This window comes from Manacus candei, unplaced genomic scaffold, assembly GCF_025592945.1.
Source record: "Manacus candei isolate 608988 ecotype Guabito, Panama unplaced genomic scaffold, ASM2559294v1 h1tg000035l, whole genome shotgun sequence".
Lineage (NCBI taxonomy): Eukaryota > Metazoa > Chordata > Aves > Passeriformes > Pipridae > Manacus > Manacus candei.
The window spans coordinates 4,489,612-4,506,380 of record NW_026138083.1 but is presented as its reverse complement, the minus strand read 5'-3'; the positions used below and the strand labels follow the sequence as shown (position 1 = coordinate 4,506,380).

The 16,769-nt window shown below is 45.3% G+C and overlaps 1 protein-coding gene across 2 annotated transcripts in view; it reads right to left on the bottom strand.

Annotated features, from left to right (window-relative positions):
* The window catches only part of PLCB1 (phospholipase C beta 1), a 344,064-nt gene extending 329,567 nt beyond the window's left edge, over positions 1 to 14,497 (bottom strand). The window contains exons 1-2 of one of the 2 annotated variants that reach the window (XM_051792771.1): positions 14,137 to 14,497; positions 3,936 to 4,013 (exon numbers count right to left, since the gene is read on the bottom strand). In XM_051792771.1, coding sequence (XP_051648731.1) covers positions 3,936 to 4,013; positions 14,137 to 14,235 — 177 coding nt within the window. In that variant the 5' untranslated portion in view covers positions 14,236 to 14,497. The remainder of the gene's footprint in view (positions 1 to 3,935; positions 4,014 to 14,136) is intronic. The other variant, XM_051792772.1, reaches the window with a different exon arrangement.
* Between the last annotated feature and the right edge of the window lie 2,272 nt (positions 14,498 to 16,769).

Sequence of the window (16,769 nt, the reverse complement as noted above, 5' to 3'; positions counted from 1 at the left end):
CCACTGTAGCTGCCCAGCTTTTAAAATAAAGAGGGAGAAATCAGTATGTGCTAGTGAGAAGACAGCATTATTATACCATCCTCAGACTTTTAAAAACCTAAATGGCTCCATCATAAAAGCAATTAGTTGCTTTCTTCCTTTTCTTGGGCAGTGTCAGAACTGCACTGAGTTAATGACTAAGTGTCTTCTCCTAACATCCTTTTCATTGTGTAACATAACTTCCAGCTAAAGGATGCAAGATATTAATGCACAAACCATCTGACAACACCTATTTCTTCTCCCAGTCTGCCTATGCATTCATTAATATATTTATCCATAGCCAGAAACCACAGTCTCTCTGGCCTTGCTTTGCTGGCTTGGCTAAACACGCCAAACACTTCCAGCCTCTGCTCATCTCCCGAGAAATGCCTTTGATTATCCCTCCCTTTTACTCCAGCAGACTTTTCCTTCACCTCATCAAGTTTGGATTTACCCTTCTTCAGTGCTCATGACCAGAATAACAACAAATGGAAGAAATGGGATTTTATTTAAAAAAAAAAAAAAAAAGCAGCAAGGACTTGAGATATGTTTTAGTTGGGCTGTAAAAATTTGACAACACAATGAATATTGTCTGGATTTGCTACAGTTAAGAAACCTTACCAAAACAATAAGATAAGTAACAGACATTAGCTTGTCACATTAATTTTCTTTTTTAAAACCCATGTTGAGAATCATTCAAGTAATAATATGAAATCAGCCAGCACTCTGCAATACAGATGAAGAAAATATTCCAGAATCTTCAGCAACAAAAGAATTTCATACCGAAAAATACAATTAACATCAGAAAGCTGTCCTGCCATCTGCCTAAAACAAAATGGTTTGCATTTAATTCCTTGCTGTTATCAGGAAATAGCAAAATGCCATGTATGACTTGATTCTGGAGGATTACCTTGACTGATGACAGCAATATATGCTTAAATATGCACAGGCACAGCAAGCATTTCCAGAGGCAGGATGCCACGTTCCTGTTACCAAACTGCAAGGTCAGAGCTCAAATGGACCTGCTGATCAGACCATCACACAAGCACTGCCACCTTTACCATTTCCATGGGTGGGGTGGCTGGGAAAGGTCTCCATGGGGCTACAACCACACACCTGGGATGGTTCACTAGGAGCATGTGGCTCCTGCAGCAAACTAGGAAAATACCACTAACTTATTTATCAGAAAGCTACAGGGGACAGCAAGTTAGGAGTTCACACTGGTCACGTCTGTAAAACTTCTTGGGTTTAAGGGTGACTCTCAGCAGCCTTTTTGACCCTCATCTGCTCAGCTACAGCATTATCCAGGCTCACCAACTGGGACACAAACCCTGCAGGCAACTCACGGAGAACTCCAAGGTAGGGTCAGGGACACCGACTGTACCAGGAATTTTGAGCTCTGGCTGCACAAAAAAACATCTAAAAGGCTGTCCAGACCCACTGCTAAACAGCACACACTACAGGTTATTTTCCTTTCTCTGCAACAGAGAAGAAACAGAAAGGAAGGGAAGAAGAGAAGCAGCTCAACTGGGCAAGGAAACACAAAAAGCTGCAGAGCTGCAACCACCAGCCCCTCAAGCTAAATAAAAATTCAGCATAGAGGAGTGGTTTTTTTGTTTGTTTTGTTTTTCCCTCCCAGTGATTCACGTAATTTTCGTGTAACTTGACTGATAAGGCAATAGCAACTAAAGGAGCCAGATTTTTGATTTAAACACCGTGCCATTATCCAGGCAGTGATTTACTGCTCTGCACAGGCTCTGGCAACCAGGACACACAAAGGGCTACGAAGACAACTGCTCCTCCTGCCTCACCTCCACACCTGCTTGGAGTCAGCTCCTGGGAAAACGTGCCTGCTCCAGGAAGCTGGCAGGCACCTCCTCCCAGTTCATCACTTGGTTTAGCAAGGCCTGTCTTTCCAGGCATGGAAAATAATAGGATTTCTTCATGACAACAGCAATTGCTTAAAAGAATAACAACATGGGGAAAGAAGAGAAAGTGATCACACAGAGGCTGCATTGTCCTGGCATTTCTTCACATAGTTCCACTATCACCACAGGATCACTCCACACAAAGAGAAGGAAATTAAAGAGAATTTCCTATATAGCCTCCTTTATTCATATGTTTGCAATTTCACAATAAACATGAACCCAACCACGCTCTGTAAAAGGAGAAAAGGGCATTTCCTTCCTGGTCTGTGCACCATCAGCACCCCAATGGATATAAGTTTACTCTCTTTAAATAGACACTGCTGGGATGGTGTTCAGAAACAAGCTTCACCTAGTTGTCATGAATTATTAACCAGAAAAAAAAATCCCTCTCGTTGCTTCTTACAGAGGCTTGATTTGCAAGTTTAAAAATCAAACTGACACTTACTCCTCTTGTACAAACACCCAACCTTTAAAAAAGAAAAAAATGCCCTGAGCATTATAAATACATTTTTTCATGAATATGAGAACAACAATTCTATAAATAGCTATTCTTCACAGAACTGCTTCAAGACATTGTTTTTACAGACAACAGTAGGAAACTGAAGGAGGTCTTAGTGCCAAACATATTAAAAGTGAAATAAACTCTCCAATCAACTCTGGGTTTCCACTTATTATTACAAAGTTCGTGGTTATTTTTCAGCTCATACAATCAGTTTATGCAAGGGAAGGAACACACCAGAGGCCTGCTCTGTGTTCTGGCACAGCCACAGTGTGAATCAGTCCCAGCCTTCAGCTTCTGAGGGCAGCAGTTTAACAGCTCTGGGACTGCCAAGAGATGAACCCCCCATCACCCACCACAACCCTGCACAAGCACAGGCAAAGGCAGGATCTGTGCTACAACAACTCCACGAGAGGATTCCCAAATACACCGACTCCAAGCTCCATCTCCTCTAAAAAGCAAACATGGGAAGATAAACATGATTTAGGTGCAGCAGCAAATGGCCTGTTCAGCCTGCACATTTCATGGGTGCTACCTCCTCAAGCTATTTTTGCCCTGGTATCTAAACTCAAAATCAACAGGAACTCCTGAAAAAAACAGCTCCCCAACTGGCAAACCAGGTTTCTGGAGCCAGAAGCACTAGCCTAGCAGATACTCCTCACAAGGCCAAAGCTCAGAGCTGACCACCAAGTTCTAACACCATTTCCAACAGGGAGCCAGTAGAAGAACTCAGTAAGTACTTCAAAATTCACCTGTAAAAAAAGGAAGAACTCATTCCCAGCTTTGATACAGTGTTTTGCTTCATGATTGCAACGACAGTTTACTCTTTTATACCTGATATGGTGTATGGCACAAACTGCCCCCAACCAGGGTACTGAGCTCTTTCACTGCGGCACAGCCTCCACTGGCTGGAATCACGACAGCACCAATTCCAAGGGGTGACAGGGATGTCCCAGGGGAGCAATGCAGGGATGAATCAGGCCATGAGCTTTCCCAACAGCTCCCCAGCCACCCCAGCGACCTCAGCACACCGGAATGTTTTGGAAAGAAAGTGTCCAGCGAGGATTAGTGAGAACTTGGTGACGTGGCCCACCAGGCACGGCCAGGGAGCACGTGGCCACCGAGGAGGAAGAATCCAAAGGGAGCTATGGCCTCTGGGAATTCCGGGCCTGCCACGCACCACAGACCAAATCCTCAGTGTACAGAAGGCAAGAGAAACCACAGCAGCATCACAGGTACATCCTTGCCTGCCCTTCCAAGGACAATTACACACCTCACTGGACATCAGAGCACTGACATGGCTGGAAATGACCAGCTCTTCCATCCATCTCTCCAAGATTTGTGCACCAGGGATGAGCCACAGGCCCGTTGTATTTGCTCCTGAGAGGAAGGTGTGCTGATGGAATGCTTGTGCTAGCCTCCTGATTCCTGCCCATCACACCACAACACAAAAGGAAGAACCATTCTGGAGCTAGAAGCTTTTCTCTTACCTTATTTTGATCTGTCCAGTAAAAGAAAAATCCTTGTGGGTCTGTTCTGAGAATAATTGGAGTCACAACAGTGGAGTCCTGGAAGGAAAAAGGACAAACAGGAAATCCATATCAGCACACAGAACACATAATTATGCACAAGCTGCTCTGCCACCCTTGGTAATGAATTGCAGTATCCAGAAATTACCCTGAAGGGATTCAGGATCACTACTAGCAAGGTGTCCCTAAAGAATTCAGTATCCCCTGCCTCATCTCCATTTTTCAGACATAACATCTCTCCATTACTCTGAAGGCAGCACTAAACTCCAGACTTGTCAGCACATGGAGTTAAACATGTGGAAAAAGCTGGAAGCAGATGAAGTTAAACAGGCACAACACACTGACTGTCAAACTGGAGCCCACACAGCAGAGCACTCCAGTTATCAGGGATCCACTGCCCACCTTGAGACAACTTGACCTTCAGGGACCCACACAAGATAAATGCCTACAAAATTAATTTCACAAAGACTGAATTCACCTAGAAAACCTGAAATAGCATTTGCTACACTAAGATTTTTATCAATTACTTCCCATTCATATTTTTATTGTTTATATAGCCAAGCTATGAAAGTTTTAGTAGTGGGAGCATATACATATATATATATATATGTTCCATCTCATCAGTTAAACATCTGTCTAGTCTGGTAACATCCATAGCTCAGGTCATTTAAAACCAGGCACATCTCTAAGCACTCAGAGAGGCAGCCTTGTTACCTCCATATTTATGGCTTCTGACTGACAGCAGGTACCTGACTCCAGAGATTCAGGCTCCAACCAAAGCCTTTCCCACAGGTGGGAGCTCATCCCATCCCTCACCCCTGGGATTCTCTGGTGCCTGACAATAATTGACACCACTGCAGCCTGGTCTCTCTCCTCTTCTATTTTTCATGACATCTGCAAAGACACTGCTGTCTGGAGACCTCTACCCATGTGCCAAACTCGATTTAGAGGTTCTGGAGGGAGCACAGGAAGGAGGAGAAAGGCAAGCAGGCAGAAAAATTGCCTCAGCTTAACTCAGCTCCCCACAAACCCAGGCTAAACATACAGTTCCTCCTCAAAAGGGATTTATATTTCTGTTCACATTTCTGTTCAAGTGCTACAGGTGTTTTACAGCTTTAGCCTTCACCTATTCCCAAAGCATTAATATGTGAGGTAAATATATTCTTTTGAGGGGAAAAAAAAAGTGGGCTCTAATAGGTTCAAATTTAAACCAAACATATTTGAGCATGGAGGGGTTTTTTTAAGTGCAAATAGAGTCGATCAAAGTGACATTATCATAAATAAATAAACCCCAACTTCTGCAAGTGCCATTTCTGATACAAGAAGACAACCAGAATCTCTGGAATCTCTTTTTCCCCCCATTTCTCCATAGTTTCTACCATCTTGCACACCTGAAAGTTGGGAATTGTTTGATACAGCAGGCAAATTTATTTTTAAAATATACCAGGTCTTGAAGAGACATTGAGTGGACCCACAAGCAGCTACAAAAGGGTTCTCAGACCTGTGCCATTTAAAAAAGAGGAAACAAACTGCTCTGGAAATCTAACTCTCCTTTTTTAGCTTATTTTGTGCAGCCTGTGTGCAAATAATTTCAAATGAGCAAAGATAAAGCCTACATGTCCTTCTCCCTTTGGATGAGATGTGTGCAACTTCAGAGGGAAGCAGAGGGGAGCAAAGCAATTATCCCCAGGATTAACCAATTTGGCTGGTTAATCACTTCAAACCAGTTGCTTTAACCCAAAGGTGTTTGGGTTTGCCTGAGCTATCAAAGCAATACTTTTGTAGGTGTGGGTTGTAAAATACTGACTGAAATCAGACTCAAAAAAGCAGAGGATGAGGGGAAAGAGCTTTCAGTATCCATCAGGTGACACAAGGGAAACCTTATCATGACAGGGATAATGATGAGCCTTGGATATTTAAGATTCTCTGCCCCAGGAAGTTGTTTGGTTGTGGGGTTTTATTTTTAAATTAACTATACCACTCTGACATTGGGCACAGCACAATTAACTGAATGGTTTTTACATTCTGAATGTTTTATGTATTCTACAATCCAACTAGAACTGTTTTAAGTCTGTGCTACTAAATACCACAGTGTTCTGGGTGTAGAGAAATGGAAATAAACTTTCTTTGAGTCAGCTCTGAAAGTCCCTCCCCTCACTCCACATTAGCAGAGTCCTTTGTCACCTGGAACAGCTCCTTTGCTTTTATCCTACTCTGCAATCAGGGCTTGCAAAGGCAGCAGCAATCAAAAAGATACATGAAAACCCCTTTTTGCAGCACACAGTCGAGAAGAGCAGCAGTTCAAGGCTCTGAAATAGAAACTTGTTTCAACTAACAATTGTCTGGTTCGTTTATTTACAAACACTGCTGTACTATGTGTGGTTTACGACCCATAAGAGGCCTGCAGTCATTCACGGGAGTGTTCTGAAGGCCATTAATTCAATTTTCTCACCCAAAGAGCTGCCCTTGTAACTCCCCTGAACAGACTGACCAACCACACACAGCTCTGAAGAAGCAGGTAAAGGGCAGGACACAACAGAGGGGGAGGAAAGAAAAACAGCAAACAAAACTTCATGGACAAGCAAATCATGAGCAGACATTTGTGCCTTTGCTGACCCACTCAGATCCAGAACATGAGACCAAAATGTCAGTGTTGTACATCTCTAAAACTAAATTTCAATGTGTAGTAGGGGTATAGCTCTTACATTCCTCTGGATGTCCACAGCAAACAGCCCTTTGGGTAGGAGCCCCAGATTCTTGGGACACTTCCAAGTACATAAAAAAAAGGCTCAGGAGAAGATGACCAAGGCAAAAATCAGCTGTGACCAGAAAGGGAAGAGGAAAAGGAGAAAGGGTGTCCCAGTCACTGGTGCAAATGACTGTGGGTTATGAGGCTTTGTAAGAGCCACCCATGGGTGCCTGTGCCAAGCAGTGGCTCAGTTTCCAACAGATTCCTGCTGCAAATTCCTGGAATGACAGGGTGGCTGGGCAGTCCCAGTGTGCTGCACATCACACTGGGTCTAAACTTAAGTGAACAATTTTCCTGAAGGGCTTTTAATTCCACCTTTTTATTTGTTGACTTAGGGCCAATTCTCTACTTTCTTGCAATTCCACAGCCTCAAATGAGTAATGTGGCTGTTCTATACTTATTCCATTAGGTTGCCTCCTAATTGGCTGTGCAACCTCAGGTCCTGCATTAGCAATATTCTTTGCTTTATACTTTTAAACAAAAAGCCTTCAAATTTATGCCCACAAAATGCCACGGAGAACTTTGGGATCCTTACCAAGCAGGCACAGAAGATCAATGGACAAATCTATAATTAAATACCTGCCAGGTAACTGTTTCAAGGCCTGATTTTTACTGTGGGTCCCCCAGACTACATCCAACATCAGCAAGCAAAAAGTGCCACCTCCCTTTTAATACTTTTATTTTTAACATTTTAATGCTACTTCAGCTGTTACAACAGAGGGGGGCTCATGACACTGCCTTAAGCCAGGCTATTGTTTCCTGGGCTTGCCTCAGGTTTCCAGAGACATTGAACATCCCCAAATATAACCTGAGAACTTTGACACACACCAGTGATTTCATTTGCTTGAATCTCCTGCTGGAGAATTTCTGCCAAGCTGCTTTCCAACCACAAAGCTAAGAAATACCAATTGTTTCTGGCAGAGGCAAAATGTTCTTCAGCATTTCTTTCACTTGGGCAAAGGGGCATGAACTGTGGTTGAGCAAGTGTGGGGACAGCCCCGAAATGGAGCTCTCTTGACACCCAACAGAACCAGGGGATTCCAGGCTTGGGGAAGTGGAGAAGAAGGAATAGCAACGCTCCAGTTCACACACAGGCAGCAGATGTATCAGCTGGAAATTCCATAATACACTGGGCGTACTCAGACTGGAACTAAGCAGGATGACCCAAACAATCAGGATTATGAAGTTCTTCAGGCTGACAGCTGAGCTACAGTGACAGGGAGAAAACCCCCATCCCACATGAACTCCTGAAATCATCTGGAAGGGTAAAGGTGTCCTCCTCTGCTGAGGTCAGAAGAACCAAACCTGCCATGCAAAGCAAGAGTGCAAGAAGAAAATGCTGGAAAAAGTGAAATGAGTGGAAGTTGGAAACAGGATTAAAAAAAAAAAAAAAAAAACAAAAAACTGGAATTGAGCCTACAAGACTCATAAAATGGAAGCCCACTTGTTCACCAGGAACATGCAGGAAAATATTCTTCTCTGTTAGAGTGGTTAAATCCTAGGGGAGCTTTGGTGACAGCACCACAGGACACGAGTCAATGTGCTGATCAAAGTCCTGCAAGCTGACAGGAGCCACCCTGAGTGGGATTTGTTTCTCAGAAGTCTGTCCTACACCGAATCATTTCTCAAGATGTCCCCACTCTTGGGCTAATTATACTCTCACTGCCTGTAGTCTTGATTTGTCTGCAGGAGTCCTTAAATATTGCCAAGTACACAGAAAAAAAAGGAATGAAGGGAGAACTTTGGAACAAAAGTAGCCAAATGCCAAACAGGAAGATTCTTTTTCTCAGCCAGAGAGTTCTAGTGTGATGCTGAGAAAATCTCATTTAAGCCAGTCTGTTCATCAGCACAAATGCTGCCTTATGATTTTGAGGGAATACTGGAATTGAATTTCCACATTTCATCTTCTAATTTCCAGAGATGCTGAGCCCAAACTCATCTGAAGTCACTGGGGAGGCATCCTGAACATCTGACTGTGTGGTGCTGTGCAGGCTGGAAATTAGGTCCAAGGTATCTAATGGCAGATTAAAAATTCGTAGGTTTTTATGTTGGTCTTTTTTTTTTTTTGGACCTACAACAGCACAGTTGGGAACACATTTTGTCGTCCAGTGGGCCTCGTGAAAATAAATTCAAAAGTGCTTATGAAGCATTTACTTTATAAAAGATAAAAGACTCCATAGTGATTAGTTAACTATTTGTTAACTATTTCACTACAGCTTTTGTTAAAAACAAACAAACAAACACCAAAAAAAGTCTTGAGCATTCAAACACTGAAGAGAAGAAAGCATCCAGTGCACAATCCAGATTCCCAGTTATTCTGGGATAATTCTTTCACAAAGGATCCTCACTTATTTAGGAGTTGTTTTCTGGTTTTCACTTTCCCTACTATCCACCAACACTCCAAAGAGCTCTGATGCTACAATAACAGATGTTATCTATGATTTAAATATGCAAAGACTCCACCAGATCTTCCCAGACAGGCATCTCATTCTCAAATTTATTCCCCCCACACTAAAGTGATAAAGAGCTTGCTAATTGAGTTAAGTTAGGGCTTTCCCCTTTGATATATGTTAACTGTTAAAAATTTTATCTCCATCTATTCTCCTATGTCCAAAAGACCAAAACCACAACTTCTTCTCGTTTAAGGTATTTCTATACAGCACAGAGCTGATATTTGTTTACTACATAAAGATCAGCAACAAAGAAGAGCCAGCAAAAACACTAGAACTTAGGCCTAACGTCTTCCCTCCAGACTGAAACCAGAAAAAAAAATAAACTCTCTTCAGCTTATTGTTTTACTTTTGTACACACAGAACAATGGCTGCTCATTTTTCATGGCCTCACTAATGTACTGGAGTGACAGGCTTGTGCAGAGTTTAAAAACAAACACAAAAAGGCAAGGGAAAAAGAAAGCCACTTCAGCATCAAGATCTTAAAACAACTTCTCAAAACTCCCAGGTTGTTTATTTGTTTCATCTCAGCTTATCTATAATAACGATATTCTGATGTTACGTTTACTTCTAAGGTTAAAAGGGGATGTATCTCATGCTCCTGGTAATCTTCTCAAAGACTTTAAACAAATAAAGAAGGCTGCAAACATAACATTCACCATCTGAGCTCAAAAATGCTTTGTTAAGATAAAGTGCTCCAAGAGAAAGGCATTAAAAGAGAACTTAAAAGACCCGGGTTTGTTTTTGCTGCTCACTGAGCAAGTGCTGCAGCCACTAAGCAATCCTACCTATCCTTCAGTAATCCAAAGTTTGGGGGGAAAAACGTATGGCTAGAAAATTGGAGTGATGGCCCTCAATTTGGGTAGTTACATTCCCTCACCAGTACACTTAACTAGCAAGTGATAGTGTGAGCCACACAGAGAGCCGGCAAAGTGTTTATGCAGAGTACACCTTATCACTGGGGAAGATAAGGGAGCTTTTAAGCAGGAAATGAAAACAAATCTATTTCTGAATATGCCCCATCACATTCACTTGCTACAGTGGGCCAACTGCTGCTCTTAGAAAATATCAGTTCTGCTCTGGCTGTTGAGAGGTTTGTTCACTCTGTTATGCCCACCTTGTTCCCACCACGGGTGGGAGAAAAACAGGGAGAGAAGTCAGCCAAGGCAGGTTTCAGCCCTTCAGAAGTCAGATCAGTCCTGAGTGAAGTCACTCCTTATCCTCAGGATTCATCACTCCTCTCCACTATCAACACATTCTGCTACATTAAACTTAACCCCCTACCCAAAAAGCTTCACCCATGGATTTAATTGCCACCTTTTGAATTATTTATTAAACTGCTGTAAAGCTCTCATCAGGAAGAGCTATTACAACCTGGGTATCACTACAGCAGAGGGGAGCAGGTCAGTTCCTCCTGAAGCCTTCCCTCTCTCTAGGGACATGAGCACATCTGTTCAAAGCCAGAGCAGGAGTTAAGGGGCTCAGCCTCTTCCCACACTAAGGGAGAAGCAGCTGTAGAGGTCCAACTGAAGAAATATGATCTGGAGAAGCGAATGCTCAGCCAACTAACCATCTGGAACCAGGCACACAGGTGGATACATCCACAAAAAACCGCCTAAGAAACCAGCCACATTCATCCTTCACCTGTTCCAACATCAGCTATTCCTGCTCAGTGCCTTGGGAAGCCAAACTCCATGTCAAGAGCAAGAGTTCTTTCTAAAATACGTTTTCCAACCTGTAATACTGTTACAGAATAAAACAGGAACAGCGTGAGGAAAGGCAAAGTTACTGGACAACAATAATCTGTTTGACTTTAGTGCTTTATACCCTGATCCCAAATGGAATTTGTGTATTAGAGTGTATTAGGCATTGGGTGGTGTGAGCACTACCACATCCAATCCTGAGGCACAAAAGAGGGACTTGTCTTGCAAAGCCAGAAATTTTTAATTGATCCTATTGCTCATACAACTGAAGGTGGTCTGCAAAGGAAATGGAATTTTAAGCTTTCCACCTGCCTGTATGTGATCTTGAGGGGCTGACATAACCTCCCTCTCTCCTCTCAGCAAAGCTCAGGCCAGGCATTTCTCTCTCCAGCTGGATCACCATCACAGTGCTGAGGTTCATGTGTGACATGCAGCAAACTCCACTGCTGTTCCTCAGAGAGGGAGTCCATGCAAACCATCAGTACCACATCTCTTAGTGCCTCAGAGTTCCTGATTGGGCATGGAGGCTCAGGGTGGGATACCAACATGGGGGCTGGTTTTGAAGTCTCTGTCACTCCAGCTTTTGTCCCTGTTCTGCACAGCACAGCATCCTCCTCTAAGCTGGCAAGTACATTCTTTAACAACCATTACTCCAGACACCATGAAATTCCTTACACGCCTCTCATGCTCTGCTTTAAATCCTCCCAGCGTTCCCATTTAAAAAGGCTGCTGCTTTCCAGTGGTTTAGAACTCAGCTGGAAAAATTTTGCTTTGGGCTGAAAGTTGGTGCAAGTCATAAGAATTCACAAACAACACTTTGGCTTCACGAAACACAAAGGCAAGTCAATAGGACCATCTTTAAACTGCAACCCAAAGCAGCAGGGAAGGGAACGACAAGGACAAGCTTCAGAGAGGAACAAATGTTGCCCCAGTGCACATGGAAGAGCTCAACTCCTGCTCTCTCAACTCCCCCAGTGGAAGGAAAACGGTGCATAACAAACATCAGCAGGTGAGCCTGGCTTTTCTGAGCAACCCTGGGAGCACAGCAGAGCCCAAATACTCGTTATGGTCAATCCTGTTTTACTGTTCCTTGCTGCAGTTTACTATTCCTCGTTAGAGCCCATTGTTTCACTGGTGAGGTTGTGCGTGCCTGTTTACATGACACACCACAGAGGGTCACATTAATAATCATTTTTTAAAACCCTCAAGCAGAATAATTTCCTGGAAAACAAAGGCTCTGAAGTTGGTTACTGGCTGCTCAATAGCAAATACTTTGCAGAGTCATCTAGCATGAATTTCTGTGAAGATCTTTTTTACGGCCAGCATAGCAAAGGGACACACTTTCCTTGAAATCTTGGATTTTGTGGGGCTTCCACTGCTGAGAAGAAACACTGCGGGCAAGACAGGGAGGCTGAGGGGCAAGAAATGTGCAGATAAACACACAATGCACAGACAACCACGAGTTAATGCCAGAATTCTTCATAAGAGTGTAGCTAAATACGCATCAACTTCCACAAGATTGCCAGCAAAAGCACTCACTGAACACAACAGGACTCTCACCTCAGTCACACATTCCAGGTGACACCTGTGTATCCCTGAGTAACACCTTTAGCCTGAAATGCACATCTTTTGCTAGAGTTTAGCTATATTTTATTACTGTAGCCTTTAGGTTTGCAGTTTTTAATCTTTTTTTCTGCTATTAGTCCATAGCAGACAGGTTAGTCACTGAACATCCACTGTGTATGGAGAACACCTCTTCTCCTCCTGATTCTGTGGGTACAACACATAGAAACAGCACTTGAACTAGTAATTTAAACTGCTGCCTGATAGCTTGGACTGTCAGTCTGGAGATTTCAATCACTTGACCTCTGCATAGACCTGTGGAAGTTTCTTGGTAGCTTACCAAAAATAAAACAATAACTGCAGTGACAAGGCTGAGGTTGCACTGCCTTTTCCTATCCTAAGGAAAATGTCAACCGCAAGAAAACATTTTCCCAGGCAAGTCATTCAGGCTTAGTTCCTGAACATAAATAACCTGTATCAAGCCAATGTTTACTACCGTGGACAAGGTCAGTTTGCCGAGCCTATTAAAGCTGTGTTTGCTTATTACTGTAAATAAAATTTCACACAGCAAGTTCGGCTTCTTATGTTCTCTCTCTCTCTCCTTGAGAGCGTTTTATCACAGGTTTATAGGGGTCAGGCTTACACATTTGGCTGCTGGACAGGCTGAAAGCAATGGCAAAATAGCAATATGTAACAAGAACAGCGGTTACACATGAACTGCTCCTTCTCCCTCTCTGTTGCCCCTCCAGTTGTTGCTGTGGATGTTTTTAGCACACCCAAAGTCCCAGCAAAAACATAAGAGCGCTCAAAACGAGTCATCCTCAACAATTCAGATGTTCTGCCTTCCTTCCCAGCCATTTCTCTACCACAGCTCGAGTATCACGTTGCCCCTGTGTCTCCAGACAGACCTTTTGGGGCACCTGCTCCTCCGTGCACAGCTGAGACACGAACACCCGATGCTGTACGGCAGGAGCAAGGCTAGCAGAGGACACAACGGGCTTAGGGAACTTTTCTTTATTTAGTTTTCCGTTCCCCATTCTCTGAAACTATCCCGGGCACAGTCGGCACGCGAAGAAGGAAATTCCAGCTGCTGAACAGCTGTGCTACCGAAGGTGAAGGGGAAACCACACTCCTTCCCTATGTGAGGCAATGCAAGTGTAAAGGCTTGGGAAGCAGCAAGTGGTAAAGGTAAAGCAGATGATTTTGAGGCAAGAAAGGAGAAAGGAAGATGAACGAGGGTACCAAAGCTGTGAGCCCTGGGAGAATGCATCCAAGGGCTTGACAATCCCACCAGAGAGAGACGAGGACAGGAGTCAGAAAGAAGAGGAGCTGGGAGAAGGAGGCGGGAGATGAAAGAACAGGTTGAAACAACTATGTTACGAGGACAGAGGTGGCAACATGCACACTGAAACACGGGAGGCGGGAGAGGCAGGCGCTCGCTAAAGGAGGCGGCACAACACGGCTCGCACCGGCCAAGCGAAAGCAGACCGGGGAGTCTTCGGAGGAAGTTTGCCCGGCCTTCGGCCGCCGGTCCCGGACGGGGACACCCATCGCCCGTCCCCGGGGTCCCGCACCTGCCCTCCCGCAGCGGGCAGGGCCCGGGGGCCGCTACACGTGCACCCGGAGCCCCATTGCGGATGGATTACAGCCGTGCCCCTGCCGGGGGAAGCGGGGTGAGGGAGGGGGGTGGTACTCACATCGTCCCATTTGACGAATTTGACGCCTTTCTTGAGGGTGTCGGAGACGCAGACGGGTTTGAGCTGCAGGGCGTGCACCCCAGGCTGAGCCCCGGCCATCGGCCCCGCATGGACGCGCCGCTCGCCCGCGGCGCGGCCGCTTCGGGAGGGACGCCGGAAACCCGGGAGCGAGGCCGGCAGGGAGCGCCCGGAGCGGGCAGGGAGGCGCTGCCCGGCCGGCGAGGGCGAGACGACGCTTCACTGGCGCTCGCCCAAGGAGCTGGCGCGGCGGCGGCGGCCGGGGCGAGCCATGCGGCGGCACATCCTCTATATATCCTGTCTATACCGCCCGCCCGCTCCTCGCACACACGCGCACGCACGCAGGGCACGGAGCCGCCGCGCTGCCCGCTCCGCTCCCTCCCTCCCTCCCTCCGTGCCGCTCCTCCTCCTCCTCCTCCCGCCCCGCCAGGCTCGGCCCCCGAGGTTCCCCCGCGCCCAGGGCAGCGCCGGCGGCACCGCGGCGCCACCTCCCGGCACCGGCACCGCCCGAGCGCACAGACCGCCTGGCCCCCAGCGGGGTCGGGCCCGGGCAGCCCTCCCGGCTCTCCCAGGAGGGCAGAAGGACGGCAGGGAGGCGCTGGGAATGCCAGATCCGTATCCCCGCGAAAGGCCCGAGAAGGGAGCGAGGGTGAGCGGCCCGTGTGTCCTGTCCTGCTGAGAGACGTGGATGCAAAAAGGGTGAGTGCAGGGGAACCGAGCGCATTGTCAAAGAATCACAGAATCCGAGAGTAGTTCAGGCTGGAAGGGACCTCTGGAGATCATCCAGTCCAACCTCCCTACCCAGGCAGGGTCACCTGCAGCAAGTGACACAGGAACTTGCTCAGGTGGGTTTGGAACATCTCCAAAGAGGGAGATTCCACACCCGCCCTGGGCAGCTGTTCCAGTGCTCTGCCACTCTCAACATGAAGTTCTTGCTCAGGTTGAGGTGGAACTTCTTGCGTTTCAGTTTAGTTTTAGCTTTGAGGGAATAGTTATGGCAAAAGCAGAGCAGAAGGGCAGCACTGGGCCTGCACAGTGATGCCAAGACTCTTAAAGAGAGCAGCACAAACAACTCCCAAAAAGGCTCTGTGCTTTAAATACACAGAAACTGCTTCACCAAAGCTTTTTGCTTTCATAGGATGAAGGGGCTTCCTCAGAACAAAGGCACATGACTTTAATTCAGTTTTAGGAATACTCAGTTCAAAAGGCATAAAGATGGCAAAACATCCTCTTGCCCAGAAAAATCCTAAATCCAGAAGTTTAAAAGAAAGGTTTTTGAAGAACAAAGTCAGATGTGCTCCACCAATGACCTTCTCTCTGATTGTGCCCCTGTGCAGTCACAGCAGTGATAAAGCATCAGATGACACAGCACATGAGATTTCTAATTTCTCTGTCAAGGTTTCCAACTGACCCTTAGGATATCAGGGCAGCAGGCCAAGCTTCTCCTACAGACAAAGCCAACCATGTAGAAAGAAGGTCTTTGAAGAAAAAAGTTGTTTAGTTTGGAGGAATGGTATTTCAAAACAGCTCTAGGTAAAAATATATACAATCTAAGTTGGAAGATGTTTGCTTGGGTTTTTTTTAATGAAAAAGCTACAAAACTGGCATATTGGCCTCCTGATCTGCTCTTTAACAGAGTCTTTAAAGCTTTTCCTCTGTGCCTCTTGCAAATTCTCCCCCTCAATGAAAAGCTTCTCATTGCCTTCAGTGGGAGATGAATCTGCAGCATACACATTCCAAGGCCAATTAACCCACTTGATCTCTTTTTTTTTTAATTCTTATTAACCTTGTGTAAATGTGGGTGTTGCATCAATCAGGAGGAAAGCCAGCTCTGTGGTGCTGTGCTTTCACTTCCATTCATTTGCCACGACTTAAAGGAACAATAACAAATTCTGAGTTTGGCCGCACTGATTTTGGAGTTGCTCAGTGACGGGGTGAGGGAAAGAGACTTTCAGGATCATTTTCACAACTGGCTTCTCATCTCAGCATATAGTGTACAAAAGAATAAAAATAAAATAACATTAAAATGCTCAGAAGACAAAAGCAAAGAGCACAGATGCTACAGTGCTTATCCATGATCCCTTCAGCACTTGCATTCGCAGCAGTCCACCAAAATCAGACCTTGGGAAGACGTAAACGTGCCATGGGTGGTGCCAACTCTGTGGCAGTTCTCAACAGGTCCATAATCCACTTTCACTTGGCCTGGCCTCATTTACAACCTTTGTTAGGGAAAAACAATCTGTTTTTGATGATCCCCTCAGGATTCCTGATGAATCCTGGCAGTCACTGATCTGAACACCAAAGAGCTGGGCCTACAGATCAGGACAGACTCTGGTAGCGGTGTCTGGCATGACAGATAGGAAGGATTGTCTGCAGCAGTTTGGAGGCTTTTCAGCCTTGAGTATTCTCATCTGATGGCATCTGGCTGAAGAGAAACATGCCTTTTATATGGCAGATATCTAATGGATTTTGCATCAAAAGGAAGAAGCAGCACAATAGGAAATGGCACTATGACTGTGCCTTTTAAACAACAGCTCTGCAAAGTGCTTATGATTCAGCCTGTGCTGAAATCAGTGGGAATTTGAATTTCAACCCAGCTAGCTGGCTTCTGTGTT